This window comes from Giraffa tippelskirchi, chromosome 13 (genome assembly GCF_054371585.1).
Source record: "Giraffa tippelskirchi isolate mGirTip1 chromosome 13, T2T-mGirTip1v1.2.pri, whole genome shotgun sequence".
In the NCBI taxonomy this organism is placed as follows: Eukaryota; Metazoa; Chordata; class Mammalia; order Artiodactyla; family Giraffidae; genus Giraffa; species Giraffa tippelskirchi.
Genome location: NC_137287.1, coordinates 40,783,410 through 40,796,776, shown reverse-complemented (window position 1 = coordinate 40,796,776; position 13,367 = coordinate 40,783,410). Strand labels below are relative to the sequence as shown.

At 61.3% G+C, this 13,367-nt stretch overlaps 1 protein-coding gene and 1 non-coding gene across 2 annotated transcripts; both read left to right on the top strand.

The window, feature by feature from the left end:
* The first annotated feature begins 1,615 nt into the window (after positions 1-1,615).
* On the top strand, positions 1,616-1,687 carry TRNAG-UCC (transfer RNA glycine (anticodon UCC)). Its single transcript has one exon. It is a non-coding gene; the product is annotated as a tRNA-Gly (tRNA).
* A 2,718-nt stretch (positions 1,688-4,405) lies between these two features.
* Positions 4,406-11,387, top strand: SSTR5 (somatostatin receptor 5). Its single transcript, XM_081554018.1, has 3 exons — positions 4,406-4,439; positions 7,741-7,852; positions 9,575-11,387. Exons 2-3 carry the CDS (start codon positions 7,827-7,829, stop codon positions 10,728-10,730), a joined length of 1,182 nt encoding a protein of 393 aa, XP_081410144.1. The 5' UTR covers positions 4,406-4,439; positions 7,741-7,826; the 3' UTR covers positions 10,731-11,387.
* The last annotated feature ends 1,980 nt before the right edge of the window (positions 11,388-13,367 follow it).

Below are 13,367 nucleotides of genomic sequence, written 5' to 3'. Positions count from 1 at the left end.
TGCTCCAGGTGGTCCCTCAGGAAGGTACCAGGGGACCAGCCTTGAGCCCGGGGAGGCATTGCCCATAAGCAGTGCTGACCAGTGGTCAACATAGCCGGAGGCCTGGGGCTGAATGAATCCAGCACTGGTTCTAGAAGCGGGTGGTTCAGGAGGGCCGTGGGCTGAATGAATCCTGTGCTGGTTCTAGAAGCGGGTGGTGTGGGAGGGCTGTGGACCCGTGGACCCCCAGAGGTGTGTCTGAGTTCCCCCCCAGTAACTGCCAGCAGGACACTATGTGGAAATAGAAGCTTGTAGGTGTGACTGAGTCGAGGCCGTGAGGGCAGCTCCCGTCCAGTGACTAGTGTCCTTGTGAGCAGAGGGAATGTGGACACAGACACGCAGAGGCGGCCGTGGCTGAGGGAGCACCAGGGTGGGGGCAGGAGGGTCCCCGGGCCTGAGGGGCGGGCGTGGCCCTGCCCAGCCTTGATCCCACCTCTGGCCTGCAGACCCCGGGAGCCAGTCTCTGGTTTTAGCCACAGCGGAGCTCTGCCTGCGGGGCCTCCGTGACCCCTCGGGCCCTCGGCCGCAGGCATGACTGAGGTCTGCGAACAGCGCTTGGAGCCGGGTCCCTCCAGGGACCTGGTGAATCCAGCTTCAGCCCCGGGGCCCCGGCCCACCCTGGGGGCCCCCATCCCAGCCCCCAGGTGTCATGAGAGTTGGAGGCTCTGCTCCTGCCGCTGGGGCCTAGCCACCGCTCTGGCTCTGTCAGAATGAGGTCAGATTTCACCACCCTCGAAGGGGCTGTGGCCTCAGCGTGCGCAGCCCAGCGGCGGTTCAGACCTGCTGGGCACAGAGCTGGTCCCACGGCCCTCAGGATCACAGGCTGCCAGGCGTGGACATCAGCGTGGGTGCTTCCTGTGGGCCACAGGCGGTGGGGCTAGGCTCCAGGTCACCCACAGGGACTTGGGGGTGGGTGTGATCATGGTCCCTGTGGGGTCCCCGGGCCCCTGGGACATGACTCTCAGCGTGGAGGCAGCGTCCCCGTGGTGTGGCCTTTGACCCCGCGGCGACCCCTTCCCGAGAGGCCCCAGTCTAGCTCCTGAGGCCTCCAGCCATTTGGATGAGGCCCACCTGAGTGAGGGCGTCTTTCCCTAAAGCCACCTGACACACGTATACAGCGCAGGCACCAGGCCCACACCTGTGCCCGCGGGTGGCCGAGCAGCTGAGTGAGCTCGAAACTGCCCATCACAGTTGGTACTGCGGTGGCTCATTTTCCATGTTTTCACTGTTTCCCTTTACAGACAAGGAAGCAGCGCTCAGAAGTGACCACTGGCCTGGGTCCGCGGCTGGCCAGGGCAGAGCCAAGGTTCCCCAGCCACACCCCTACATGGGCTGCTGCGAGGAGTCTGGGGTCGGGACGGCTCTGGGGCCCGCACTGCCCCGGGGGCCAGGTGGTTTGCTTGAAGGAAGGGTGGCCAGCACCCTTGTGTCGGGGCAGCCATGGGGCCAAGATGAGGCCCTGGGTGTGCTGGGAGGCGTGGTGGATGTTGTGGGTGGAGTTTGCTGATGGCCCGTGTGGATCTGGGCAATGAATGCAACAATTTTTCTCTTGAAAAAAATCAGAAGTTCTTGGACTTCCTTGGTGGTCCAGTTGCTAGAACTTTGCACTTCCAATGCAGGGTCCCAGGTTCAATCCCTGGTCAGGGAGCTAGATCCCGCATGCCGCAGCCTAGACCCAGCATAGCCAAATAAATATTTTTGATAAAAAATCAGAATTTTTGGTGATGTCGGCCCTGTGTTCTCAAAGGGCAGGAGCTGAGAAGGACTGTTGTTTAGCCAGTGGACGGCAGGCCAGTGGCCGCGCCCCTACCGCGACCCAGAAATGCTGTTCCTCATCTGTTCCCTCTGGCTGAGGACGAGGTGTTTGGGAGCCTGGCAGTGGCTCATGGCGGGGAGCTCAGACGCTGAGACAGGATGAGGGGGCTCTGTCCCGAGTCCCAGCCCCACAATTTGCTGCTGAGACGGTGCAGTGGGGGCTTCACGCTTTCGTGCTGACTTACTGATGACTTTCCCTCTGGTGGGGCATTCTGCTTCCAAACGCCATTTGACTCTCAGATGTAAATGAAATAAATGGATGAATCACTAAATTCTAACATATTAGAAAAGAGTGCTCCTTTGGCGTCTGGTGACTTTCTAATTGATGTAAAAGTTGGTTGCTGTGAACAAACCAAGACAAATGTGCTCCTTCTGACTTGCCTCCGAGTGGGAAATTAAGCGACTCAAATGGACTCTGAGTGTGCTGTCATCAGAAGGCACTAAATGTGGAAGTGCAACAGAAAGCCCCGCGGAGCTCTCGTGTCTGGGGGGAGAGAGGGGAAGGCAGCCTCTCCCTGCCTCAGGGACGCAGCCCGTCCTCCCCTGGGGAAGCTGGGGCCACAGAGGACCCGCCAGGCTGTCTGGACATCCGGCCACAACCAGTGGTGTGTCCAAGGGGAGACCAGAGCATTAAGCCCTGGGGTGAAGCCCCTGCACCCCATGTCCCACCCTGAAGTCTGGGAAATTGCATCTTAACAAAGCACCCACTGAAGCCTGAGACCACGGCCGAAGGCAGCGTGCACAGTGGCGCCTGCAGTCGCTCACTCACCAGCACTCACACCTTCTCAACCAGGACAGACACTGCCAGGGGGATGTGGTCTGGGAGCTGCTGGAAGCTGAGGGACAAACAGGCAGCATGGAGCAGCCAGGGTCCTCCTGAAGGAGGGGGCGTTCCAGCTACAGGTGGGGAGAGGGAGGTGGGCCGGCCCTGGAAAGGCTCCACAGTGGGAAGAAGCATGGCGCGGGGCGGAGGGATGGAGGGCCTCCGGGCCCCCAGGACCCGCCCAGATGTGAGGTGGCTCCAGGTGAACTAAAGTCAGCCTCCGACGCTTCTGAATAGTCATGGGGCGCCTCAGCCCTGGTGCCTGAGTAGGGGCGGGGGCAGGGTGGTTGGAGGGGAATGTCGTGTCCAGCAGCTACTGGCCTCAGACTCTGCAGAGGGAGACGACTGGCCAGAGTGGAGCTCCAGCGAGGGTGGGCCCCACGAGAGGGGTCGGGGTCATCCGTGGCGGGCCCCTCGGGCACTGTCCCATTGCCATGGCTCCTGGCTGGGGCTGGCATGACCTCTGCAGAGTGTCCCCAGGCTTCACTTCACCTGACCTCCTGGCGCTCAGAGGCCAGGGGACACCTTCCAGAAGCGAGGCAGCACGGACGGGACACACTGCCTCTTGGGGCATCTCCTCTCCTTCTGAGCCAGAGCCCCCAGGAGAGCCCAGGTGACACCCTCCTAGGTGTTAAGGTGTTGTGGGTGTCGCAGCCTGCTAGGTGTAACTGACCAAGCACCCACCCACCCACAGGGCCCATCCCTGCCGTGTGCCGGGCACTGCTCTCGCGCGCGCCCCTGCGCCCAAGACAATGAGCCTCAGAGAGGCTCTCCCTGGCCTTCCTGTCCCCACTGCCCTTTCCCATCACCCTGATCCTCTCCACTGATGACACTCTAAAAGTATCTCTATTGAGTCACTTTTGGTTTGTCACCCGTCTCCCTGCTGGCCTCGGTGCTCAGAGTATGGTCTCATCTGTTTCGTGCCTAGAGCTGTCCTCACCAACCCGTGCAGCCGTGGCCCCTGGGGATGCAGGAACTCCCTGTCTCCCACCTGAACACACTCCAGAGGGTGTGTGTGAATCTGCTGAGTGTGCAACAGGCCACACGAGTGTGCCAGCCAAGCAGGAGATGCTGTCCAGCCCTGCCTGCCACCTCACTCCATCCAGAAGGCCTTGTGCACTAGTCCATTGGGACGCAGGGACCTCAGCGAGGGGACAACTGTGCTTTGATGCCTGCATTCAGGTGGCTCTGATTCCTGCTGAGGGGAGACCCCATAGTGGACCTCCCGGCCAGCCGTGCTGACCCCCATCACTGGGACAAACCCTGAGTCAGCCTCCCGCTTCACCCAGGGAGGACCACTCCTCAGTCCTCAGACTTTCAGAAGGGCACTTTAAGTCCCCTCCGACTCCCAAGCTCCGGTCTGCGGCCCCAGCGGACCTGAGAGAACGAGGTGAAGTCGCCACCGTCATCAGAGTCGCCGCCACCGACGGGACAAGGGTTGTGGGCAAGCTGCGGAGACCTCAGAGAGAAAAAGGGGCAGAGGATGGACAGGCGCGGGGCCCGCGGGGAGCCGAGTACACTCCCCCACCCCGCCCCGAGCCCCGCCCCGGCACCCCCACCTCTCTCCGACGCTCGCCCCGCCCCGCCTCCCCGCCCGCGCCCCGAGCCCCAGAGCACAGCCCCGAATCCGGAGCCAACGCAGCGGGTGCGCGTCTCCCCGAGGGCCGCAGGCAGCGCCGCCCACCGGTGAGTGCCGCGCCCCTGCCTCGCACCCCCGCCCCCGTCCCCAGAGCCCGGCTACCCTCTCCGCGGGTCTAACAGCGTAAGCGCAGCCTGCACACCCTGGCCCTGGGTCGCTCCGCGCGCACCACACCGCAGCCGCCCTGTCTCCCACTCCTCTACCCCTCCCTGCCGTGCACCCCTGGAGTTCGCCGCCCGCTGCTCGGGGTCCCTTCCCACCCCTCTCATCGGCTCCCCACCTGCCCTCGCTGGCCACCCTCGACCTGGAGTCAGGGCAGAAGCCTCCGAGAGTCAGGGGCGGCCCTCTCTGCCCTGCGCAGGGACCTCCCAGCCTCTCCGCGGTGGGCGCTGCAGGGGAGTCGCCCACGGTGGTCTGCCTAGCTGGAGGCTGTGGCTGGAGTGGGGGGGGGAGGGGGCGGGTAGAAGAGAGAGTAGGAGGGAGCGGCTGGGGCTGGGACTTCTGCCTGGGGAGAGGGAGATGGTGCTGGGCCAGGGCGAAGAGGGCCTGGTCCGGGGGCTCACCCTGGACTGAGGGGGAGCTGGGTGCAGCCCTGGGAGCTGGGGATGGAACCCCAGAATCTCCAGGGCTCCGGTGCTCTGGGCCCACATGCCCGCTCCTCAGAAGGAAGTACATGGCCTGGAAGTTCGCCTGTGGGCCATCTCCCTGCCCGGGGTCCAGGTGGGGCCTGGCCTGCTGGCTCTGGCCTCCCACCAGCCTGGGGCCCCAGAGAAGGCGAGGGCGGAGAGACCCTGCTGCCCAAAGTGTGAGGCGATCCCGGGTCCAACTGAGCCCCGCCTGAGGAGACTGTGCTTCCGGGGGACAGTGGCCACTCGCGCGGAGGACCGAGAGCCTCCCAGGCAGATGTGGTTGATGCACCAGTGATGGTAAAGGCACCACTGGTTCCCAGGAGACAGTGGCCGGGAGTTCTGGGGGCAGGAGGTGGCCCTGGAGACTTCCCAAAGGGTGCAGAGGCCCCACAGAGACCCTGTTGCCACACGTGCACCTCAGGTCACCTCGTGGGGGAGGGTGCCCCAGGCCAAGGCTGCCTTAAGGACAGATGGAGTGAGTTTAGGGGTGAGGGACAGGGGTGGCCATCAGCTGCCCCCCTGAGCCAAGCCCTCCCTAGCGAGGCAGGCCTGAGGGAGCCCCTTGGGTGGTGCTGGGGACTGTCCTGCCTCGCACAGGGGAGGACCAGGAGCACTGAGTTGGCATCTCAGTGGGTTCCACAACTGCCCCTGGGCGGCAGGGCTGGCTCCCTCCTGCTGACCAAGAATCATCTTAGCCTGTGAGGGGCTGGGCCCAGCACCGGTCCTCCCCTGGGGCACGGAGCACTAGAGCACTAAGGTCCCCTCTCTGTCCCCAGGTCCCCGTGGAGGCTCTGGCCCCTATGCGGAGCCCAGGGCTGCTGGTGCTGGGCAGGAGATGTGGGCTGTTTGGGGCAGGCAGGTGGGAGCAGCTATTGAGCGCCCACTGTATGCTGGATGTCATGGCAGCATCCTGTGTTGGGACTCGTTTCCTCTGCTCAGTGGCTTTGTACAAGTCTCTGTTATGGGAGCCTGGGCCCAGAGAAGTGTATGACTTACCCAAGACCCCTCGGCCAGGATGTGGGGGGGTCTGGGGCCCCGGGCTGGACTCTGTTCCCTGAGCCACAGCAGCGGCCCCTTCCTGGAGGGGGTCTGGGTCAGAAAGCCCCAGCGTTGGCCTGTGGTCCTCTCACCGCCGCCCTCCCCATCCCTTATCCAAGAGGAAGGGGCTGGAGGGATGAGTCCCCATGAGGGTGTGATTTCTGTCACCAAGATTGCTGTCCCTGAATAGTGACTCTTGCAGAATTGGGCTACAAGTGGCAGGCACTGCAAGATCGACCTAATTTTGTTCTTTGCTGCTCTAAAGTTTAACTCAGGCCTTGGGGTGCCTGGGGGGAGGGGGGCCTGGCAATCTGTTCGGGTCATCTTGGGTTCTGGGTGTCAGGAGCACCTGGCAGCTTCCTGAAGGCTCTCATCTGATTCAGAATCAAACTCACATTCAGGTGCATTGAGCTTCTGCCCCACTCAGCCTCCTGAGAGCCCTTCCTTGGGTATTTTTTGGGGGAGGGTGTAGTCTCCAGGACTTTCTCCCCAGATGCCGACACAGTCCACCCCACCATCTCCAGACCAGAGTCTAGCATCCGCTCCCCAGCAGCACCTCAATGGAGCTTTAAACATTATTTTACATTTAATTTCTTTTTATAATGTGAGGGGGCCCTCTGTGCCCAGCCCTGGGGGACAGAGATCAGCAGGCCAACCCCCCGCCCACCAGAGCACCACTGCTTTGGGTCCACTCTCGGGGTGTTGGGGTGGCCCTCCTGCAAGCTGGGTGCCAGTCCCACCCGCCCCTGCTCCCAACTTGGAGCACAGCCCAAGGGACCCCCAGCTTCATCTTGAAATGCGTCAATCCCAGGAGCCTGTGTGCATGCATGCCAAGTCCCTTCAGTCGTGTCCAACTCTTTGCGACCCCATGGACCATAGCCCACCAGGCTCCTCTGTCCATGGGATTCTCCAGGCAAGAATACTGCAGTGGGTTGCTGTGCTCTCCTCCAGAGGATCTTCCCGACCCAGGGATCGAACCCGCATCTCCTGTGTTGCAGGCAGATTCTTTCCCGCTGAGCCACTGGGGAAGCCCCCCTTCACCAGGAGCCTGCCTTAGCCTTTTTTAAACAGAGGTTTTGTCACACACCTCACATCCGGTCACAATACACAGCAGAGTGCTGGGGACCCAGACCAGCAAATCTTGCGAGACTCAGAGAAAGATCTTTTTCCGCTTCCGGCCGGCAGGGGGCCCTCCTCCGGGTGGGGGTTTCAGAGGGGACAGTGCTCCTCTCCTTGGCTCCCAGGGCCCTCGCGGGTGGGGCCTGCCGTCCTAACCCCCTGCGCAGCTCCAGGGCTTCTGTCCAGCCTCCCTGCCCTCATTCTCCAGAGTTTGCGCTTCCTCTTCGACTCTCTGTCGGTCACCCTGACACTGTTTCATCTTTACCTTATCCGCTCGGGACAGAGCTCGTCCCAGGTCAGTTCTGCAGGCGCCCCTGTGCCCCGACCTCTGCACCTTCTCTGAGGGGGTCCTTCAGCCCCTCTTCCGATTCCGATTCTCTCTTTATCTGTGTCCAGACTTTTCTGCGGTTTTTTTTGTCCAAATGTCGATGTTTTTCACATCCAAGAGTTGTAATTTTCAAAAATAGACGCTTGTTCATTTTACTTCTCAGATAGAAGCCAAATTCATTTCAGAATATTTTTATCCATGCCTGGAGGATCCTAAACATTTCTAAATGTATCTCAAGCACACTTGTTCATTTACTTTTATGTCACCTGAGCGAATCCACTGATCCACCTTCGCGCTGCTGATTTTCCAGGTCGAGTTTCCCAGTGGCCGTTAGCGTCTGGCCGTGCCGGCCGGTTGGGAACAGAGGGCTTCTCCCTGCCGTTTGCAGTGTTGTTTATGCTGCACCTCCTTGTCTACCAGATGTGAGTTGCCCACCCCCCAACCCTGGGGCCCCCAGGGCAGGCCTGGCAGCCGCTGGGGATGCCCTTGGCACTGAGGTGGCTTCGGGGGCACTGAGGGTCAGCTGACTCCGGCTGGTCATCACAGCCCTTTCCAGTCCCCTCAGGGCCTTGTCTGGGTCCCCTGGGGGCACCTAGACCCCCATCCCGGCCAAGGTGTCAGCCCCCACCTTCCCTTCCTCCTCTTCTTCTCGTCAGCGGAGGCAGTTCGTTTCTCTTGAGTATCACCATTTTTATGAACCATTTCAATGTACAGAAAAGTACCAGAGTGATACAGTGAATACAGTGTGCCCGTCACCGTGGACTTCAGGTGCCACCTCCCCAGCCCTGCCCTGACTGTTTGTCTACAAACCCATCACCCCTGAAGCCTCCCCTGCATCCAGGGGACAACGCCCCACATTGTCCCACCAACCACACACACACACACACACACACAGAGACACAGACACACACACAGACACACACACACACAGACACAGAGACACACACACAGACACACACAGACACAGACACACACAGACACACACATACAGACACAGACACAGAGACACACACACAGACACACACAGACACATAGACGCAGAGACACACAGACACAGACACACACACAGAGACACACACAGACACACACACAGACATACAAACACACACAGACACAGAGACACAGAGACACACACAGACACACAGACACACCCGGACACACAGACACACACACACACACACACACAGACACACACACACACACACACACACACACACACACACCCCTGCGTTTCTTCCTGGCCCACAGCTTGGGCTGGAATCTGCCTCTGCCTGTTGTGTGTTACCTTGTTCCCGGTGTTGGGTCCTCACCGACCCACTCCCGCTCAGGGTCCTCTGCCTGGGGCTACAGATAAGCTGTCCTTGGACTGCTGGGGCTGGCCCCGCCCCAGAACACATGCAGCCACGTCTCCGATCGTCTCCTTGGCCCAGGGACATCTGTGCTGTGGCGGGCAGCTGCTGGGGGTAGGGAAACAAGGTCCTCTTGGCCATGCGGCCGGGGCTCTGCTGGGGTGACGTGGACACGGCTTACAGGTGGGCACTGGCAGGGCCTCTGCAGCCTGAGTTCTTGCTTTTCAGCCACGTGGAAGGCTGGGCACCTCTGGATGGTTCCAGGAGGCCACCTGGAATCTGGCTCTGGGGACCCCAGCAGAGTGGGCCTGGCGGGTGTTTCCACATGTGTGGCTTGCCTGGGCTGGGGGTGCCCGACTGCTGTCTCAGCCTCCTTGTCCCTCCCCTCCCACCTGTCCTGCGGGTCCCTAGGAAGGTGACTCTGAGGATCCTCAGTCCGTTACCTGCGAGGTGAGGTATTGGTGCCCTCCCAGGACTCCACGAGGGCGGCCTGGCTGAGCTGGGAAGGGGGCCTCTGGGTGCAGAGGACTGAAGGGACAGTCAGGTCTCTGGGAGCCGCTGTGGCATCTCGGCTCCAGGGGCTGCCTGCCCGGTGCCCCCATGGCAGCCTACCTCTCCTTCCTCTCCAGGTTTGTTTTCCAAACAATTTGCTTAATGTGATTCCTGGCCCAGTTGAACATGAGTAATTGTATTTACCCACCGCCCTGGGGTAATCCCATGCGTCCTGGGCAGGTGGGGCTGGCACAGGGGAAACGCCCTCGGTTCAGTTGCTCCGTGTCCTTCCTTCTCTTGCAGCGGACGCCCTGGCACTCCCGCTCAGCCTGTCCTGCCTGCAGTGGCCACGATGGAGCCTCTGTTCCCGGCCTCCCCGCTGACCCCCTGGAACACCTCCTCGGTGGTGCCCGGTGGCGGCGGCGATAAGAACGGGACGCTGGCGGGGCCGGGGCCCTCACTGGGTGCCCCGGCGGTGGTGGTACCGGTGCTCTACCTGCTGGTGTGTGCGGTGGGGCTGGGCGGCAACACGCTGGTTATCTACGTGGTCCTGCGCCACGCCAAGATGAAGACGGTCACCAACATCTACATCCTCAACCTGGCCGTGGCTGACGTGCTGCTCATGCTGGGGCTGCCCTTCGTGGCCACGCAGAACGCCATCTCCTACTGGCCCTTCGGTCCCGTGCTGTGCCGCCTGGTCATGACGCTGGACGGCATCAACCAGTTCACCAGCATCTTCTGCCTGACGGTCATGAGCGTGGACCGCTACCTGGCCGTGGTCCACCCCATCCGCTCTGCCCGCTGGCGCCGCCCCCGGGTGGCCAAGCTGGCCAGCGCCGCGGTCTGGGGTTTCTCGCTGGTTATGTCGCTGCCACTGGTGGTGTTTGCCGACATCCAGGAAGGCTGGAACACCTGCAACCTCAGCTGGCCAGAGCCTGTGGGGTTGTGGGGGGCCGTGTTCATCATCTACACATCCGTGCTGGGCTTCTTTGGGCCGCTGCTGGTCATCTGCCTGTGCTACCTGCTCATCGTGGTGAAGCTGAAGGCGTCCGGCGTGCGCGTGGGCTCCACGCGGCGGCGCTCAGAGCGCAAGGTGACCCGCATGGTGGTGGTCGTGGTGCTGGTGTTTGCGGGCTGCTGGCTGCCCTTTTTCATCGTCAACATCGTCAACCTGGCCTTTGCACTGCCCGAGGAGCCCGCCTCCACCGGTGCCTACTTCTTCGTGGTTGTGCTGTCCTATGCCAACAGCTGTGCCAACCCCCTGCTCTACGGCTTCCTCTCCGACAACTTCCGCCAGAGCTTCCGGAAGGTCCTGTGCCTCCGCAAAGGCTACAGCGCTGGCGCCGAGGACACGGATGGCATGGAGCCACGGCCAGGCCCAAGCGGCCGGCTGCAGGAGGCCACGATGCCTGCGCGCAGCTGCAAGGCCAATGGGCTCATGCAGACCAGCAAACTGTGAGTGCTGAGGCTGTGGGGTCAGAGGGGGCCCGGCAAGACTGCGGGAACCCACAGCCACCTCTTCTGCCTTTCCTCCCGGAGTAGGGGGCTGGAGCAGAAGAGACTTAGCCAGACAGCAGCGGGTGGGAGGAGCCACCTCCCAAGGCAAACAGCAGACTGGAGAGGCCGTGGCCGCGTGCAAATGCTGGACCCCAGAGGAATTCAGCTTCCAGTGTGGTCTGGCCGGCATGGTCCTCTCTACCCCTAGAAACACCAGCTCATCCCACCCCCTTCCACCTCCTGCCCCAGGCCTGAAACAGGTCCTGGAGAAGATGCCTGGCAGCCTCACCGGGAGAGGGCTGGGCTCCCAGGTGCCCGGGCCTCACTGTGATCACGGTTGGAAGGAGAAGAAGAACGTGGGGGTCACTCACCCACAGGCCCCGCTGAGACAGCCCTGCTCAGTGCCCCTCCCCCAGCCGGCATCCACGGCTGGACCAGAGGAGGAAGAGAAACCAGGGCGGTGGGGAGTGGGCAGTGCCGTGCTGGGCAGGGAGAGCCGGGGTCAGCGCTGCCGGGGCCTCGACACAGACCCCAGACCAAGGCCAAGCCCTGGAAACGAGATCACATAACGAGGGCGCTTGTGTTTGACAACTGCTCCCTGAATAAATTAGAGAATAAATGTTTGACTCTTTTCCAGAGCAAATATTGTCCCTGGAGCCGATCGAAGCAGGGGCAAGTCAGAGCGGGCGGATCGCAGGCGGCCAGGGTGGGCGGGCAGCAGGACACCCAGGAGATAGCCAAGGGGAGCGTCCACACCTGCGAGAAGGAGCCACGGGGCCGGGCTGGCAGGAGCAGCGTGTGGCCCTGAGGATGCAGGAGGTGGGGGGTAGGGGGCGGGGGGCAGGGGGCATCCGATCCTTCCACGGCTGCCGGGTGTAGGGGTGGGCAGCTCGCTTGGGGCTCCTGTCCCTGACCCTGGGTGAGTGGGGTCCTGGCCACCTCCTCAGCCCCAGCTTTAGTATTGGCCCCACCTGGGCTCCGTCTAGGGGTTGGAGGCCACAAATCCTGGTGTCAGTCACAGGGAGCTGGTGACCAAAGCCTCCCCGCCCAGCCCTAGGGTAGAGGCATCCCATGAAGGGGTGGGTGCCTGGGAGAAACAAGTCCATTCGATCAGTCAACCCCCTCCGCTGGTTGGGCCACCCGTGGGCTTGGATGCAAAGTGCATCTGCTCAGAATGACTTTGGGGAGCGAGCAGATGGCATGGAAATATCTGCTCGGGTCAATTTCTCCCAATTGATTTGACATGGCAAGCTCCCTCCCTGGGAGGTGCAGACGCTAGAGTGCCCTCTCCAGTCCTGCCTGTGAGGATGTTGGTGTGTGTGGACATGCCTGTGTGTTTGTCCGTGTGCTTGTTTCTGAGTGTGTGTGCCTGTGTGTGTGCATGTGTATACATTTGTGAATGTGTGGGTGTGTATGAGTGTGCATGTGCCTGCTTGTGGTTGTGATGCATGTGTGGACATGTGTGTGTACGCATATGTGAATGTGTGTACCTGTGCGCATACACATGTGAATGTGTGTGTACCAGTGTGGACACGTGTGAGTGTGTGCCTGTATGTGTGCACATGTGTGTGAATGTGTGTGTGCATATGCCTGCTTGTGGGTGCCTGTGTAATGCATGTGTAGACATGTGTGTACCTCTGTGTACATGTACATGAATGTGTGTGCCTATGTGTACACATTTGTGAATATGTGTGTACCTGTGTGTACACATGTATGAATGTGTGTGCCTGTGTGTGCACATGTGTGAATGTACCTGTGTGTGAATGTGTGCCTGTGTGTACACATGTCAGTGTGTGTGCATGCACATATGTGAATGTACCTGTGTGTGCACGTGTGAATGTGTGTGCCTGCTTGTGCACGTGTGAATGTGTGCCTGTGTATACATGTGTCAATGTGTGTACACGTGTCAACGTGTGTGCACATATGTGAATGTACCTGTGTGTGCCCATGTGTGAACGTGTATGCCTGTGTGTGCCTAGCCCTGATGGACTCAACAGGTGGAGGAAGAGATGCCAGGTGGCCTGTAGACCCTGGGTCTGGGTGGAAGCTGGTGACCGGGCTTGGCCAGTGTGGACAGTCCACAAAGCCCTGGGTGGGGGGGCCACTGAACAAGAGAGAGTGAGGACCTGGACACCCCTGAGGGCCTGTTGAGGTGCGGGGACAGGAGTGTCCCAGAAGGAGGTGAGCCCATGGAGCTGTGGACATGGCACAGTGGGTGTGAAGATGCAGCCTGGCCCGTCCACTGCCCTCCACGCCCAGCACAGGCTGGGGACAGTTGCAGGGGCCACAGAGCCACCACACTGCTTGCAGGTCTTGGGGCCCAAGGCCCCGAGCCAGGTGGGGAGGGCAGCGCAAACACCCTCAGCGGAGGGGGTGACCTGTTTTACTGTCTCTCTCTCTGCATCGATGGGTTTTATTGGCCCCTGGGCTCCAGTGGCTCTCAGAGTGACCTTGCTCAGGAAATCCAGCCCGCAGGACAGGGTGAGGCCGCCTCCGGGATCAGGATGGGCTGAGGGTTGGTTATTTGCCAGGCAGGGGGTTGCAGAGGGGGCGGGGGACCGTGGTGGGTGCAGCCCCCACAGGCAGATTTGGTGCTGTG